The following is a 15,774-nucleotide window of genomic DNA, read 5'->3' as shown; positions in this document are numbered from 1 at the left end:
GCTACTGGTACCTGGGGCTACATGCAGGACACTGTTACTGTTGCTCCTAGTTACTTCTAGGTTACCGGTACAGGAGTTTGCATGCAGGGCACTGTTCCTGTTGCTCATAGTTACTTCTAGGTTACCGGTACCTGGGGCTACATGCAGGGCACTGTTCCTGTTGCTCCTAGTTACTTCTAGGTTACCAGTACAGGGGGCTGCATGCAGGACATTGTTCCTGTTGCTCCTGTTGGTTCTAGGTTACCGGTACAGGGGGCTGCATGTAGGACAATGTTACTGTTGCTCCTAGTTAATTCTAGATTACCGGTACAGGGGGCTGCATGCAGGACACTGTTCCTGTTGCTCCTAATTACTTCTAGGTTACCAGTACAGGGGGCTGCATTGCGGACATTGTTCCTGTTGGTTCTAGGTTACCGGTACAGGAGGCTACATGCAGGACACTGTTCCTGTTGCTCCTAGTTACTTCTAAGTTACTTGTACAGGGGATGCAGTGCCTGCTTGCAGACCGGTAATGATTAGGTTACCTTAATAAAGCAATGGTGTGTCTGGCCAATTTACGCATGAGGAAATCACGGCACTCTGCTACTTGGACTCTGCACAAGGCTCATGAATGTAATAGTTGTACAACATTTTTTGTGTTATCTCACAGGCTACGCTGGCGTTCAGCTGTGTGGTTTATGCAGTTGCGTATCGCTCCATGCGTGGCATGGCCAAAGCATCCTTCTCTGAAGATGGAAACCTGCTGGATGGAGGCATAGACCTGAACATGGAGCAAGGAATGGCCGAGTGAGTCCCAGTGTGTCCGTGCATCTATTTACAGTTTAAGTAGCTGGGATACCCGCTGTTACTCAGGTTGAGGCATAGACCTTGTAGTACATCTGATAAGAATGGAGAACTACCATCTTAGGGTGTTAGCTGGTAGTAATTCTCTGTAATGTACATATGAAGGTATAATTGGGCTGTGCCCTCAGGCTATCACACTGCACAGCTCCCCATCTCCCTGTCCCCCAGTAGTGTCTGCACTTCCCCTTCACCACAGTACTGTACATACAGGCGTTTTATGGCCGCTATACTTTCTCCTCATATGACTTGCTTTGGCTTTTTTTGCCTTTCTCCTACTACAGCTCAGTGTTATGGTGCCCACACACTAGAAAGATCTGCAAAAGTCCTGGACAAAAGATTTCAGGCAAGCGCACATCTTTACCAAAGATTTCTTTTAAGATACCATGTGCGTTTCTATAGATCTTTTGTTAAATCTTCCGATTTTTCATGCAGCATGTAAGATCAGAAGATTTAGCAAAAGATCCACGGGAGCGCCTATACGACTGATATTGGGCGATTATCGGTAAACATTGATCGATATATGGGCCGATTTATCGGAAATCGGCCAATCTGCAAAAAAAAATTTGTCTTCATGTGCTGACACCTTAAGTTTTAAGCTCAGATTTATTAGTTTTGTCTGAATGCTGCTTGTAGGTAGTGTGGGTGTCTGGCACTTCCTCATCTGCTCCCTCAGTACAGGATGCTGGCCCTGTATATATGAAAGCCTGGTGCTGCACATACTCTACCCGGGAAGCTGTTCCGGGACTGGAATGTGACGAGAATGTGTTGTTTACAGTATGCAGCATATAGTACAGCAGTCTCCAGTGCTGACTCACTAGTAAGTGCTGCCCTGTAAGCTAGTACAGAGGAGGTGACCGTGCCATCACCACAGAGAGCGAATGTGCTGTGTACAGTATGCAGCATATAGTAGAGCAGTCACCAGTGCAGAGTCAATACCCCTTTTACACCAAAATCTCTGGTTGGACCCTGGTCTTTGAACATGGGAGTTTCCAGGGTTGGACACTTCATACCCCATTTACACAGCACTTCAACCTGGGTCAGACCTGGGTCTGCACCATTTACACTGAACCTGGGTCAGCCCTGCTTTTCCTTATGGATGACATTAAAAATGTCAATTTTAGGACTGATAAACTGCCAGCCAACCTTCCCTCAATAATTTATATAAAAATTAAAAGACATGACAAGTTAGCATTGAAAAATGTTGTTTTATCTAGTAAACTATTTTTTTAAAAGTTACATTCAGTGCTCAAGCAAGCATAGCCGTAAAAAAGTGCAGCATCACCCATCACCCAGCCCCCTTCCCCTGCAGCAGCAGACCGAATCTCCCATGTGCTCCCCCGGGATATGGTCAGTTGGTCGACCTGAAGACACCACTAGCTCGACATACCGCAAGGTCCACAGGGGTCTAGGTTGACAGGAAATTACGTCGACACAAGCATTAGGTCGACATGGTGTAGGTAGACAGTCAAAAGGTCAACATGGGGTTTTTCATTGTTTTTTGAGCCGACATGTGCCGACAGGCAGTATTTCATGCTCTTACATCCACTAGGGCAGTGATGACTAACCTTGACACTCCAGCTGTTGTTGAACTAAACATCCCAGCATGCCCTGCTACAGTTTTACTATTTGGCCATGCTAAATCTGATGCAGGGCATGCTGGGATGTGTAGTTCAACAACAGCTGTCAAGGTTAGCCATCACTACACTAGGGCATGGTGGGAGAATAAAATAGTGTGGCGAGCGCATGGACACTTAAAACGGTGTCATGTTGACTGTGTCGACATTTGGGTAAAAAAAAACAGTGAAAAACCCCATGTTGACCTTTTGACTGTCGACCTAATGAACCGTCGACCTAGTGGTGTCAGCCATATTTAGGTCGACCATACAATCCAATGCACTGTGGAATGCATGGCACTGACTTACGGAAAGGCATCCCGTGCTTATGGTCCTTTCAGCACTACCCGCATGTCCCAACCTGAGTTGGGACCATTTACACCGCTCACGACCCAGGTCCGACCAGTGTTCCACCCTGGTCAGGACCTGGGTAGGATTCCAGTGTCAATGGACCTGGGTTGGTCCCTTTTACACCAACACTGACCTGGGTCCGACCTGGGTTTTTCCTCAGTGTAAAAGGGGTATCCAGTAAGTGCTGCCCTGTAATAATACCTCTTTTACACCAAACATCCCGGATCCGACCCGGCATCTGGAAGAAGGACCCAAGTCAGGTCGGATCCAGGATTTACACCGTTTACACTGCGGTGCCCACCCGCAGTGTAGACGGAGGCAGCGCTTGGAAATGACATAATCTCCAAGCGCCGGGAACGCGGTGATCCCCGCCGGAAACACTGTTTGCTGTGCTGGGGGCAGCCCAGCAACCAGGTAAGCTGCTGGGCTGCCCCCAGCCCCCGTGCACCCCCCCCCCCCCCCAGCCGTTGTCTGGGAGATGAATGGAGGCCGCACACAGGCATCCATTCACCTCCTCCATTGCCGCCGCTGCTGTCTGCAGAGTATAGCAGACAGCAGCACAGGCTGTCTGTGCCCACTCCGGTCCACAGATTGCATGTCCCCCATTGATGTAAATGGGAGCCGGGTCGCATGACCCAGCGTACCCATTTTAACCGCCCTCTACCCAGGTCCTAGCCGTGTTCTACCCAGGTCAGGACCTGGGTAGAAGTCCCGTGTAAAGGGACACGGTGTGTCCCATTTCCACCGCATCTGACCCACCGAAGACGATTTTGCGGCGGTGTAAAAGGGGTATAAGCTAGTACAGAGGAGGTGACAGCACCATCACCACAGAGAGAATGTGCTGTGTACAGTATGCAGCATATAGTACAGCAGTCACCAGTGCAGGATCACTTACCCAGTGTGTGCTGCCCTGTAACAAGTACAGAGGAGGTGACAGCGCCATCACCACAGATTGCTAATATGCAGCATATAGTACAGCAGTCACCAGTAGGCGGCATATAGTACAGCAGTCACCGGTAGGCGGCATATAGTACAGCAGTCACCAGTAGACTGCATATAGTACAGCAGTCACCAGTAGGCGGCATATAGTACAGCAGTCACCAGTAGGCGGCATATAGTACAGCAGTCACCGGTAGACGGCATATAGTACAGCAGTTACCGGTAGGCGGCATATAGTACAGCAGTCACCGGTAGGCGGCATATAGTACAGCAGTCACCGGTAGGCGGCATATAGTACAGCAGTCACCGGTAGGCGGCATATAGTACAGCAGTCACCGGTAGGCGGCATATAGTACAGCAGTCACCGGTAGGCGGCATATAGTACAGCAGTCACCGGTAGACGGCATATAGTACAGCAGTCACCGGTAGGCGGCATATAGTACAGCAGTCACCGGTAGGCGGCATATAGTACAGCAGTCACCGGTAGGCGGCATATAGTACAGCAGTCACCGGTAGGCGGCATATAGTACAGCAGTCACCGGTAGGCGGCATATAGTACAGCAGTCACCGGTAGGCGGCATATAGTACAGCAGTCACCGGTAGGCGGCATATAGTACAGCAGACACCGGTAGGCGGCATATAGTACAGCAGACACCGGTAGGCGGCATATAGTACAGCAGACACCGGTAGGCGGCATATAGTACAGCAGACACCGGTAGGCGGCATATAGTACAGCAGACACCGGTAGGCGGCATATAGTACAGCAGACACCGGTAGGCGGCATATAGTACAGCAGACACCGGTAGGCGGCATATAGTACAGCAGACACCAGTAGGCGGCATATAGTACAGCAGACACCGGTAAGCGGCATATAGTACATCAGTCATTAGTATGCGGCATATAGTACATCAGTCATTAGTATGCGGCATATAGTACTGCAGACACCAGTATTTGGCATATAGTACTGCAGACACCAGTAGGCGGCATATAGTACAGCAGACACCAGTATGCGGCATATAGTACCGCAGTCAGCAGTGCAGACTCACCCCGTCATGTCCAGCAGGTTCTCCTTTGAGTGGTTGCTCCAGGCTTCTCTTCACTCACTTTGAGTTGGTGCCTCCAGCGATCTCCTTGGATCAGAAGCTGGAAGGTTGGTTCTCATACCTGTTGGTGTATGCCTGCAGAGTGGTGTGCGCAGTGGGTGACTCGCGGGCTGGTGCTGATAAGAGAACAGGGCTCCTGGAAGGTGCGCGGCTGCAGGCAGTGGAGCTGATATGCTGCCATCATCACACAGAGGAGCAGGCAGCCATCAGTTTGTGGTAGAGCATCCTGGGCCCTCCCCACTCTGCCAGAGCAGCCCGGCACAGGACATTTGCTGTCCGGAGTGTTAAATCTCACTGGGACATGATGGTGTCGCGATATGCCGCTGTCACCAGCCCTTTTTGAAAAAGTCTCTGGTCTTTCATTTTGGGTAAAATACGCTCTATAGCTCGCATTTGTGAACTCTGGGGGAGCTGTGTGGAATGTGTCGGGGGATGGGGGGAGCTATGAAGGAGATGTGTGAATATTTGCAAAGTATGATGGGGGGGGGGGGTAAAGAAGTTGTCTGGCGCGTGTAGGGGGACGAGAGAACTGTGCCGAGCTGCGCTAACCCTTTTCATGTGTCGACTATAGTCTTGTCAATTTTTGATTGTGAACCTTTTCACCATGTTGACTATGTGTCAACCTATTGACCTATCATCCTGATCTCATTTCTTCAGCTTGAGATCGACAGTGCGATGGATTGTGTGTATAATCTTCTGTCCTAGTTCCATTAGTAATATAATTCAAACTTTTTTTTTTAAAGAGATTAGATTGTGCTCCTGGTTGCTATGCACTCCTCCTGGTTGCTATGCACTTCTCCTGGTTGCTATGCACTCCTCACTGTAATGTGGTGCCTGAGTACCTTACTGGCTCTGTCTTCTTGCATTGCTATTGGAGATTGTACTGTATGGTATGTACTGAGGCACATACTTGGTCTCGCATATCTCCTCTCTGATGGTCCTACTTCTTCTGTTACACAGACACCTGAAGGATGTGGTGCTGCTGACGGCTATTGTGCAGGTTCTGAGCGGCTTCTCCCTGTACGTGTGGTATTTCTGGCTGCTGGTGAGTTACATATTCTCTATCAGTGTGCTCTCATGAAGGTATTGTGTGGGTACTTCTGTCTCTTAGGGGCATTTTTATCATGTCATCAATGTTTGCAGCCTATGCTACAAAAACTGGAGTGACCATAAATACTTAATATCACCTGAATGTATGAAGGAGGGCCTTCCATTCCTACAGCAGCTGCAACCCCATAGGCTTCTATGGTGGAAGCAATGCTGTGAGAATGTAAAGCATTGCTGAGCTTGGCCCTTGCAGCTCCCACAACCACTCTGATTAATGCCCATGTCCTGTCCACAACCACTCTGATTAATGCTCATGTCCAGCAAACCATGCATGCCCACAAGTCCCACAACCACTCTGATTAATGCCCATGTCCAGCAAACCACGAGTCCCACAACCACTCTGATTGATTAATGCCGATGACCAGCAGAGCACGCATGCCCGCAAGTCCCCAAACCACTCTGATTAATGCCTATGTCCAGCAGATCATGCATGCCCACAAGTTCCGCAACCACTCTGATAAATGACCATGTCCAGCAGACCACACATGCCCACAAGTCCCACCACCACTCTGATTAATGCCAATGTCCAGCAAACCACGATTCCCACAACCACTGATTAATGCCCATGTCAAGCAGACCCCACAAGTCCCACCACCACTCTGATTAATGCCAATGTCCAGCAAACCACGAGTCCCACAACCACTCTGATTAATGCTCATGTCCAGCAAACCATGCATGCCCACAAGTCCCACAACCACTCTGATTAATGCCCATGTCCAGCAAACCACGAGTCCCACAACCACTCTGATTGATTAATGCCGATGACCAGCAGAGCACGCATGCCCGCAAGTCCCCAAACCACTCTGATTAATGCCTATGTCCAGCAGATCATGCATGCCCACAAGTCCCACCACCACTCTGATTAATGCCAATGTCCAGCAAACCACGATTCCCACAACCACTGATTAATGCCCATGTCCTGCTGACCCCACAAGTCCCACAACCAATCTTGTTAATGCCCATGTCCAGCAGATCATGCATGCCCACAAGTCCCGCAACCACTCTGATTAATGCCCATGTCCTGCTGACCCCACAAGTCCCACAACCAATCTTGTTAATGCCAATGTCCAGCAGACCATGCATGCCCACAAGTCCTGCAACCACTCTGATTAATGCCCATGTCCAGCAGACCACGCATGCCCACAAGTCCTGCAACCACTCTGATTCATGCCCATGTCCAGCACACCACACGTGCTCACAAGTCCTGCAACCACTCTGATTCATGCCCATGTCCAGCAGACCATGCATGCCCACAAGTCCTGCAACCACTCTGATTAATGCCCATGTCCAGCAGACCACGCATGCCCACAAGTCCTGCAACCACTCTGATTAATGCCCATGTCCAGCACACCACACGTGCTCCACATGAGTTCCACAACTCGGATGCATAATTCTTCTCCCTGCAACCTTTTGCATGATGTGCATCTTTCAAACGTACTATGTAACATGTTCGGGGTAATTGCGTAGTGGAATGAGATTGGCTACTAATATTGTGCCCAGATCACAAGGGGTATACAGTTATTGATTGAGCTCCCTGTGATATGAGGCGCGTGTGTAGGGCCACTGTACACAGACGCCTTGCACAGTTGCTGAGGTGTTTGCATGGGGGGGGGGGGGGTAGTGTGTATGATATACACATTAATCATACAGCATTAATTGGACTTGCTACATAAGTTTATATATTAAACTAAATTGATGCTATGTTTTTTTTTACTTAAAATTGATATTTGGAAGCTATTTGAAGTTTAATATATATAATGAAAGCATTTGTTTCAAAATTTGGTGGCCACCGAAAAAAATTATATCTTTATTATATTATTTTTATTTATATATAATATATATATATATATATATATATATATATATATATATATATATATATATATATATATATATACATACACTTAATTTAAAATAAATATAATTGATATATTAAATATCGGTGCATGTGAATTGATACCTGGTGTGAATATATAAATTATACTTTTGATTGACACTGCTTACACCCTAGGGCAGGGGTGGCCAACTCCAGTCCTCGAGAGCTACCAACAGTTAACATTTTCCAAGTCTCCTCACAGAATCACAAGTGAAGTAATTAGCTCCACCTGTGGATCATTTATAATGTGTCAGTCAGTAATGAGTGCACCTGTGCCCCAGCCAGGTGATCTAGAAAACGTGAACTGTTGGTAGCTCTCGAGGACTGGAGTTGGCTACCACTGCCCTAGGGTGTTCAAGAAGAGTTAAAAAACAGAGCGTGGATACATCAACACGCTAGAAGCCTGCAGCTTCCAAATCATCTATATGAATATATAATTGATTGATTAATAAAATTGATATCCCAAAAAACATTTTTGTTTCATAATAAGCGCATAATGATATAATACATATTTTTTTGTAAAAATAAAGCAGTCACTTCAGGATTTCTGGGTCCCACAGAGATTACATCGGGGGTTGTAAGCGGATTCAGAGGACTGTGCACCAACTTCTCCAAAGCTTTCAGAGCTTCCTATCATGTCTGGCTCCTCTTCACTATAACCCCGCCTCCGTGCTAGGCTACTCAGTTTTTTGTTGGTGCCTGCAGGAATCTGGTGCACCAGTGTTTTTTTCATTTATTTTTAACTTTAATACTTTTTTTCATATATTTTACACTGAGCGGTCAGCGCTGCCAGCGTAGACGCTACAGCACTGCCACTCCGACACCCCCACGGCATCCATTACCTCCTGTTTCCCCCGGGGCATACACAGCACAGTGGCTGTGACTCTTTGTGGAGCAGGTCACAGCGCTGGCATGGACACTGCCCCCCACAGCAAGGATTTCAATAGCCCACCAGGGACAGGGAGCGCAGGCAGGAGGCAGCTCTTCTGAGAGGAAAGCTGTCCTCCATTTTCAAAATAGGCTCCATTTTACCAGGGGCTGAAGCCCAGCATAGGAGGATGTGGTGTTGGCTTGCAGACCCTCCCCCCTACTTTGGGCACCAATTCATCTCACTGCTGGGCACCTATTTGCTGCAGGTTTGTGCTTCCAGCTCCTCTCCCAGACGCTGGCAGCCATCTTTACTGCTGACTGGCTCCCTACACTGTACTTTATCCTGTTGTTTGTTTGCATAGACAGGGTGTACTGTGAGACAGTAGTCTTAGTCACACGCTATCGGGTCACTGGACATAGAGCTTTAGGTGTGACCGGGGTTCCCATAAGGGCTACTTGCAATGGCCAGTGAGGAAGACCAGCTGGCATCCCCAGTACTTTGTTCATGTAATTCATGCGCAGCGGGACTGGCCGATCAGGAAGCGCAGGATGGCCTGTGTGATGCTTGCCATATTCCAGTGACTCCCTCTGCAGCTCCACAAGTCCAGCAGCCCCCATGGGCAGCTTTTACAAAATTGCTGGGCACATTAGTGGAAAGGCTGTAACTCGCTGCTGGCCCTCCTCTATCAGCACCCGCGCCTGTTGTGCAGGCAACTCCCCCATGGGTAGATTCTTTATCTGAAACCATGTTGTCACTAACACAGTCCTTGGCAGCTCAAAAAGCTACTAAGGCTGTTGCATAGGGTTCTAAAAGACCCAAAAAGCTGACTTCGTCACAATCGACATTGGTGACAGACTCCACTGACTCTTCAGATGATAGTGAGTAAAGAACAAGTGTTCGGCAGACAATCTAGTCAAGCCAAAACAACTAAACCTAAGTCAAGACAGCCCTGGGCAGCCAGACAAGCTGCTCCTAAACCTAAACCCTGCTCCTAATCCCCCTTTGGGGGATCTCCGGGTGGGGGCCGACTTCTCTCCTTCTTAAAGGAGTGGCTCTGGACGTTGTCAGACGCTTGGATGAGAGAAGTGTTGACCCATGGCTACACCCTGTCCTTCAAAGGGCGCCCCCCAAAACAATATCTTCCTATGAATCTACCAAAAGATCCACTGAAAAGGACCTGTTTACATCAAGTGGTAGAATCCCTGCTGCAATCCAGGGTAATAGTACCAGTGCCTCAGCATCAACTGGGCCAAGGGTATTATTCAACCCTATTCTTGTTTCAAAACCAAATGGGTTATTCAGGCCTATCCTGAATCTAAAATCACTGAACAGGTCAGTGAAGGGGTCCAAGTTCCATATGGAAACTCTCAGGTTCATTGTATTCGCAATGGAACCAGGGGACTACATGATGTGTCTGGACATACAAGATGCATGGGACATAGTCGAGTGGGCGCAGTTTCACTCTTGTCCTCTTCAGAGACTGATTCTGTCCGTCCTCAGTCCATACACTCTTGGACGATGTGCCTCACCACGGAAGTACCAGCATTTCTACAGTGGTGGTTAACCGACTCCCACCTGGAGGTGGGAGAGCCGTTTTGGATATCGCAATGGGTCCTCCTCACTACGGACGCAAGCCTGCCGGGTTGGGGAACCAAATAAAATAGTAATCTAAAAGTTTAAGTACAGTATGGTAGTGAAGGTTTACAATGATATAACAATATTTATTTGAATAAAAGATAAATAAAATTGGTAAAGTTGGTACTATCTGAACATTAGGGGTAATAATAGGAACACATGGGACAGCATTAAGTGTATCAATACTTATTCTTAATTTATGTTTCTTTCCCACTGCCATCCATTGTTTTTAAAAATTCATTAGAATTATATTGATTCTATTTTAAATGTTGCATTACCCCTAATGTTCAGATAGTACCAACTTTACCAATTTGATTTATCTTTTATTCAAATAAATCTTGTTATATCATTATAAACCCAATTGATCACTCTTCACTACCATACTTAAACTTTTAGATTACTATTTTATTTGACTAATTCTGCACCCCCTTTTTTCCTTTTCTATAACTACATTGGGAACTGACCTTCCCTTTGTGTGAGCAGCTGGCCCAGCACCCCAATTGTAGGTGCCCACCTTCCCCTAATCTGAGGGGAAAAGTAGTAGTGTTCATTCGGTACTCTTTACCTATCACGGCGCCCATCGCGGGCATCGCGGGTACATTTATGTCTGGCCGCGACGCGACCGACGCGATGCCCGCGATTTCCCATTGAAACCCATGTTAAACATGGAAATCGCGTCGGTCGCGTCGCGGCCGGCCATAAATGTACCCGCGATGCCCGCGACGCGATGCACCCGATTTCCCATAGCAATCAATGTTAAATGGCCCGACCGACGCGATTTTACTGTTAAATGCCTCAATGGACCCGATGTGGCCATAGGAAACAATGTTAAATGGGCCACAGAGGCCAAATAGGCAACCTTGACTGGGAAATGGCCCCCCCAATTGTTACCGCCACCCGACGATCAACGTCAACCCGAAGCGTGGCGAGCGCAGCGAGCCCGCGAGGGACGGCGGTACGCGTCCTCCGACCTTTTCATACCCCCACTATCCACGTCGGCGTGGAGTTGAGAATAGAATAGTGTGGCGAGCGCAGCGAGCCACCGAGCCCGAAGCGTGGCGAGCGGACGCGGATACCTTCACAGCTATACGCGTCCCCTCGCGGGCTTCACAGGTATCCGCGTCCCCTCGCGGGGCTCGCTGCGCTCGCCACGCTTCGGGCTCGGTGGCTCGCTGCGCTCGCCACACTATTCTATTCTCAACTCCACGCCGACGTGGATAGTGGGGGTATGAAAAGGTCGGAGGACGCGTACCGCCGCCCCTCGCGGGCTCGCTGCGCTCGCCACGCTTCGGGTTGACGTTGATCGTGGGGTGGCGTAAACAATTGGGGGGGCCATTTCAGAGTTCAGGGTAAGTATTTGGGCTCTAAGGCCCATTTAACATTGTTTCCTATGGTAAAATCGGGTCCATTCAGCCATTTAACATGAAAATCGTGTCCATCGGGCCTTTTAACATTGATTCCTATGGCAAATCGTGGGCATCGCGTCGCGACCAACGCGATGTCCATGTTTAACATGGTTTTCAATGGGAAATCGTGGACATCGCGTCGGTCGCGTCGCGTCTGGGCATCTTTAGCCCGCATACGACGCGACCGACGCGATTTTTTTACCTCACGATGCCCACGATCAAGATCGTGGGCGCCGTGCTAGGTAAAGAGTACCGTTCATTCTAGCACCCACTATGTTTGAAAACCCATGCAGTTCCTCTTCTTTGCCTGGGGTGTCACTGTCTGCTGTAGTGCTTCTAGCACAGTATATCAGCACTGATATGCAAACCAGACCTATGTAAGAAATACCACAGCAGACAGCAACAACCCAGGCAGGAAAGAGGAACTGCATGGGTTTTCAAAGATAGAGGGTGCTAGAATGAACACTAAAGTAGTCTTTTTTTTTTCTTCCGGGTTGGAGATCCGTAGTAGAATCCTGATCCTTGTGAGGAAAGTGGTCTCAGAATGGAATCCAGGCTGTCCATAATCCTGTCCTGCAGGGCAGACGTGCTCAGATACAGTCCGACAATGCAACCACATTGTCTTATATAAACCACCAAGGGGGTACAAAAAGCATAAAGGCTATAAGGTAGGTGACAAAGATCCTCTAATGGACCCAAAGTCACATGCTAGCCATCTCAGCCGTGTTCCTGCCGGGAATACTGAATTGGGAGGCAGACTTCTTGAGTCACCAAGACATCCACGCGGGAGAATGTTGTCAAATAGCCAGGAAGTGGGTCACTCCAGATGTTTATCTGATGGCCTCTCAGTACAATTGCAAGGTACCCTTGTTCGGTTTCAGAGCCAGGGATCCTCTAGCAGAGTTCACGGGCACTCTAGCAGTACCATGGAACTTTCATCTGCCATACGTTTATCCACTTGTGTCTCTTCCTCGAATTCTCAGGAAGTTCAAGCAGGATGGAGGAAGCCTAATTGTGGTGGCTCCAGCATGGCCCAGGCGACACTGGTTCTCAGAATCTAGAACAGCAGTCAACTGCTCCTCCATTTCATTTACCTCTGCGGAGAGTCCTACTCAGCCAGGGGCCTTGTTTGCACCTGGTTCTGAAGAGGCTAAGTTTGACTGCATGGCTCTTGAGACAGCCGTCCTAAAGAACAAGGGCTTCACTTCAAAAGTGGCTAGGACTATGATCTAGGCCAGGAAGCTGGCCTCGTTTAGGATCTATTATAGGGTGTGGCACACATACTTTACCTTGTTGTAAGGCGAGATCGCTTGACACCAAACAGTTTAAAGTGGTAAGATTGTTGTCTCCAGTGTTCTGGATAAGGGTTTGTGTCTGGCCTCCCTTAAGGTCCAGGTGTATGCCTTATTGGTGTGGTTTCAAAGCCAAATAGATACTTGACCAGATGTCTGCACTTTCTTTCAGGGGGTGCTTAGGATTCAGCCCCCGTACTATCCTGTAGCCCCATGGGACCTGTCGGTAGTGCTAGCAGCTCTCTCTGAACCGCCCTTCGAACCTTTACACTCAGTGGAGTTGTAGTGGCTTACAGCTAAGGTGGTTTTTCTGATGTCAATTGCCTCAGCCAAAAGAGCATCAGATTTGGGGGCGTTTTCTTGTCGCTCCCCATTCCTTGCTTTTCATAAAGATAGGGGCCCTCTTACCTATGGAAGTTCCATGTAAACCAGGAGATCGTGGTTCCTGCCCTGAATTCCACCAAGTTGTCTTCCAAGGAGAGATCTTTAGACATGGTGCGGGCACTCAAGCTATATGTCCAACGGACTGAATCTATTACACGTTCAGACACTTTATTTGTTCTATATGTGTTCTAAAAAAGAGGGTGGCCTGCTCACAAGCAGTTCTAAGCTCGCTGGATCAGAATACAATCAAACAGGTTTATGAGAAGGCTAATCTCCCATTACCATCTTCTATTTCTGCACACTCCACTAGGTTGGTTGGTCCGTCGAGGGCTGCTAGCCATGGTGCTTCCGCTGAGCAGCTGTGCAAGGCAGCATCGTGGTCCATGGTCCACTCATTTGCTTCCCAAGATGCTGCGTTTGGGCGCCAAGTTCTAATGGCCCCTCAGGCTTCTACCCACCCTTAGAATACTGCTTTTGGACATCCCCGATGTAATCCCTGAGGGACCCAGTAACCCTGAAGAAGAAAAGGGGAGTTATGGTAAAACCTGCCTTCGGTTAACTACCTTTCTTCAAGGTTTCTGGGCCCACAGGGCACCCACCATAGTACGCCTGATGTCTGTGGAGCATGCAATCTAGTCGCTGGCCTTTTGTATTCTTGCATGAGTGTACATGTGCGTGCCTGTGTTGTGTACTCTGTCCTACTCTGCTTCCTGCTGGGGCTTTGATAAAATAACAGACTAGCCTAGCATGGAGGCGGGGTTATAGGGGAAAGGAGCAAGGCATGATGGGAAGCTCTGAAAGCTTTGGAGAAGTTGGTGCCCGGTCCTCTGGATCCATCTACAACCCCAATGTAATCCCTGTGGGCCCAGCAACCTTTTACCATAACTCCCCCTTTTCCCTGCACAGAAACAAAATAACATACCCAAATCTTATTCTCTTTGCACATGTTACATCTGCCCCCCCCCCCCCCCCTGCAGTGCACATGGTTTTATCCATTCGAGAAGGAATTTGCTTTTACGAGTGAACCAGAATAATGGCCTAGATGGGCTGAATGGTTCTAATTTGCCATCACATGCTATGTTACCAGCCTGTGCCCAGTATTCTGCCAGCTTTGCGCTTATGTATATACTGTATGGGGAACAAGGAGAACCAGTACACACGTTTTCCTTACACATTGTCCATGTTTCCAGGCTCCTGGACGGGCCCTGTACCTACTCTGGGTGAATGTTCTGGGCCCCTGGTTTGCAGCGGATACCTCCTCAGCGGCTCCCCAAGAACAAAGTGAAAAGCGACAGCGTCGTCAGGAAAGGAGGCAGATGAAACGCTTCTGATGGTTTTGGTCTTTTATAAAGAAAACTGTTGTTATTGCAATGACTGGAACATATGATTTCGTCAGTGCTGCTCCCTCTGACTGGTCCTCGACTCGGTTTGGCCAGTTGGAGAGGACGGCAATGCAACTTTTCTACCTGTTATTGGAGACAGCAATGCTAATTACACTGTGCTCTTTAAATCCCAAAGATTGTTTTTGTGTGCATGAAATGATGCTACTATGTGATGTGAGTATGAGATATATAGAGATATACAGCCAAGCTCCAGCGTGACAGTGACACCTCCGCTTCCTGATGCTTCAGTCTACAAATAATTAGTTTAATGCACCAAATTATATATATATATATATATATATATATATATATATATATATATATATATATATATATATATATATGACATTTTTTGTTGTTACAAACATGATCTTTAGGCTGAGTGTATATGACACCTAAATGCATTCTGTGCTTAGACTTAGGACCCATTACTAAGATCCATATCTTGGAGGATTTTGCAGCACCTTACAATCAGATAGCCACTGTCCACAGTGACATCCCACCCCATGCAAGTGTGCAAAGCCATCTGCAACTCACCACCTAACCATTTTGCAGTGTGCGCACAGTATGTGTGTATCCCAGGTCCTACTCGTCCTGTACCATGGAATCCGGCTGATTGGGCTGGAGTGGACGTCAAACACTCTCCCTGAAAAATGCACACCTGCGTTTTCCCTGACGCTCTCAGAAAATGGCCAGGGAGTACCCACAGTATCTTCCTGTCAATCAACTGGTGAATAGATTGTGATCAGAAAAGCATTGTTTTTTTTTCCACAGAATGGTCCTGCGCACATGCAGTCATTTGATAAACGTCCATCTTCCAAAACTGATCAGGTCTGAATACTCTCTCTCCCCCCCCCCCCCCCCCCCCCCTCTCATTGTGATGTGCAAATGTTCCAAATATCCACCATTCTTCTGGTTTCAAGCATTTGGGATATGGGAAGTTCAACCTGTACTATATGCAGCTAATCTAAT

General features: G+C 48.1%; 1 protein-coding gene across 1 annotated transcript in view; it reads left to right on the top strand.

Moving 5' to 3' along the window:
• The window catches only part of TMEM208 (transmembrane protein 208), a 51,175-nt gene extending 36,238 nt beyond the window's left edge, over positions 1-14,937 (top strand). The window contains exons 4-6 of the mRNA XM_083163931.1: positions 650-786; positions 5,810-5,894; positions 14,611-14,937. Of these exons, the coding sequence (XP_083020057.1) occupies positions 650-786; positions 5,810-5,894; positions 14,611-14,751 (363 nt within the window). The 3' untranslated portion in view covers positions 14,752-14,937. The remainder of the gene's footprint in view (positions 1-649; positions 787-5,809; positions 5,895-14,610) is intronic.
• The last annotated feature ends 837 nt before the right edge of the window (positions 14,938-15,774 follow it).

The sequence above is a fragment of the Crinia signifera genome, chromosome 11 (genome assembly GCF_055691185.1).
Source record: "Crinia signifera chromosome 11, ASM5569118v1, whole genome shotgun sequence".
NCBI classification, from domain to species: domain Eukaryota; kingdom Metazoa; phylum Chordata; class Amphibia; order Anura; family Myobatrachidae; genus Crinia; species Crinia signifera.
The sequence above is the reverse complement of the archived record's forward strand: the minus strand, read 5'-3'. Positions and strand labels throughout refer to the sequence as shown.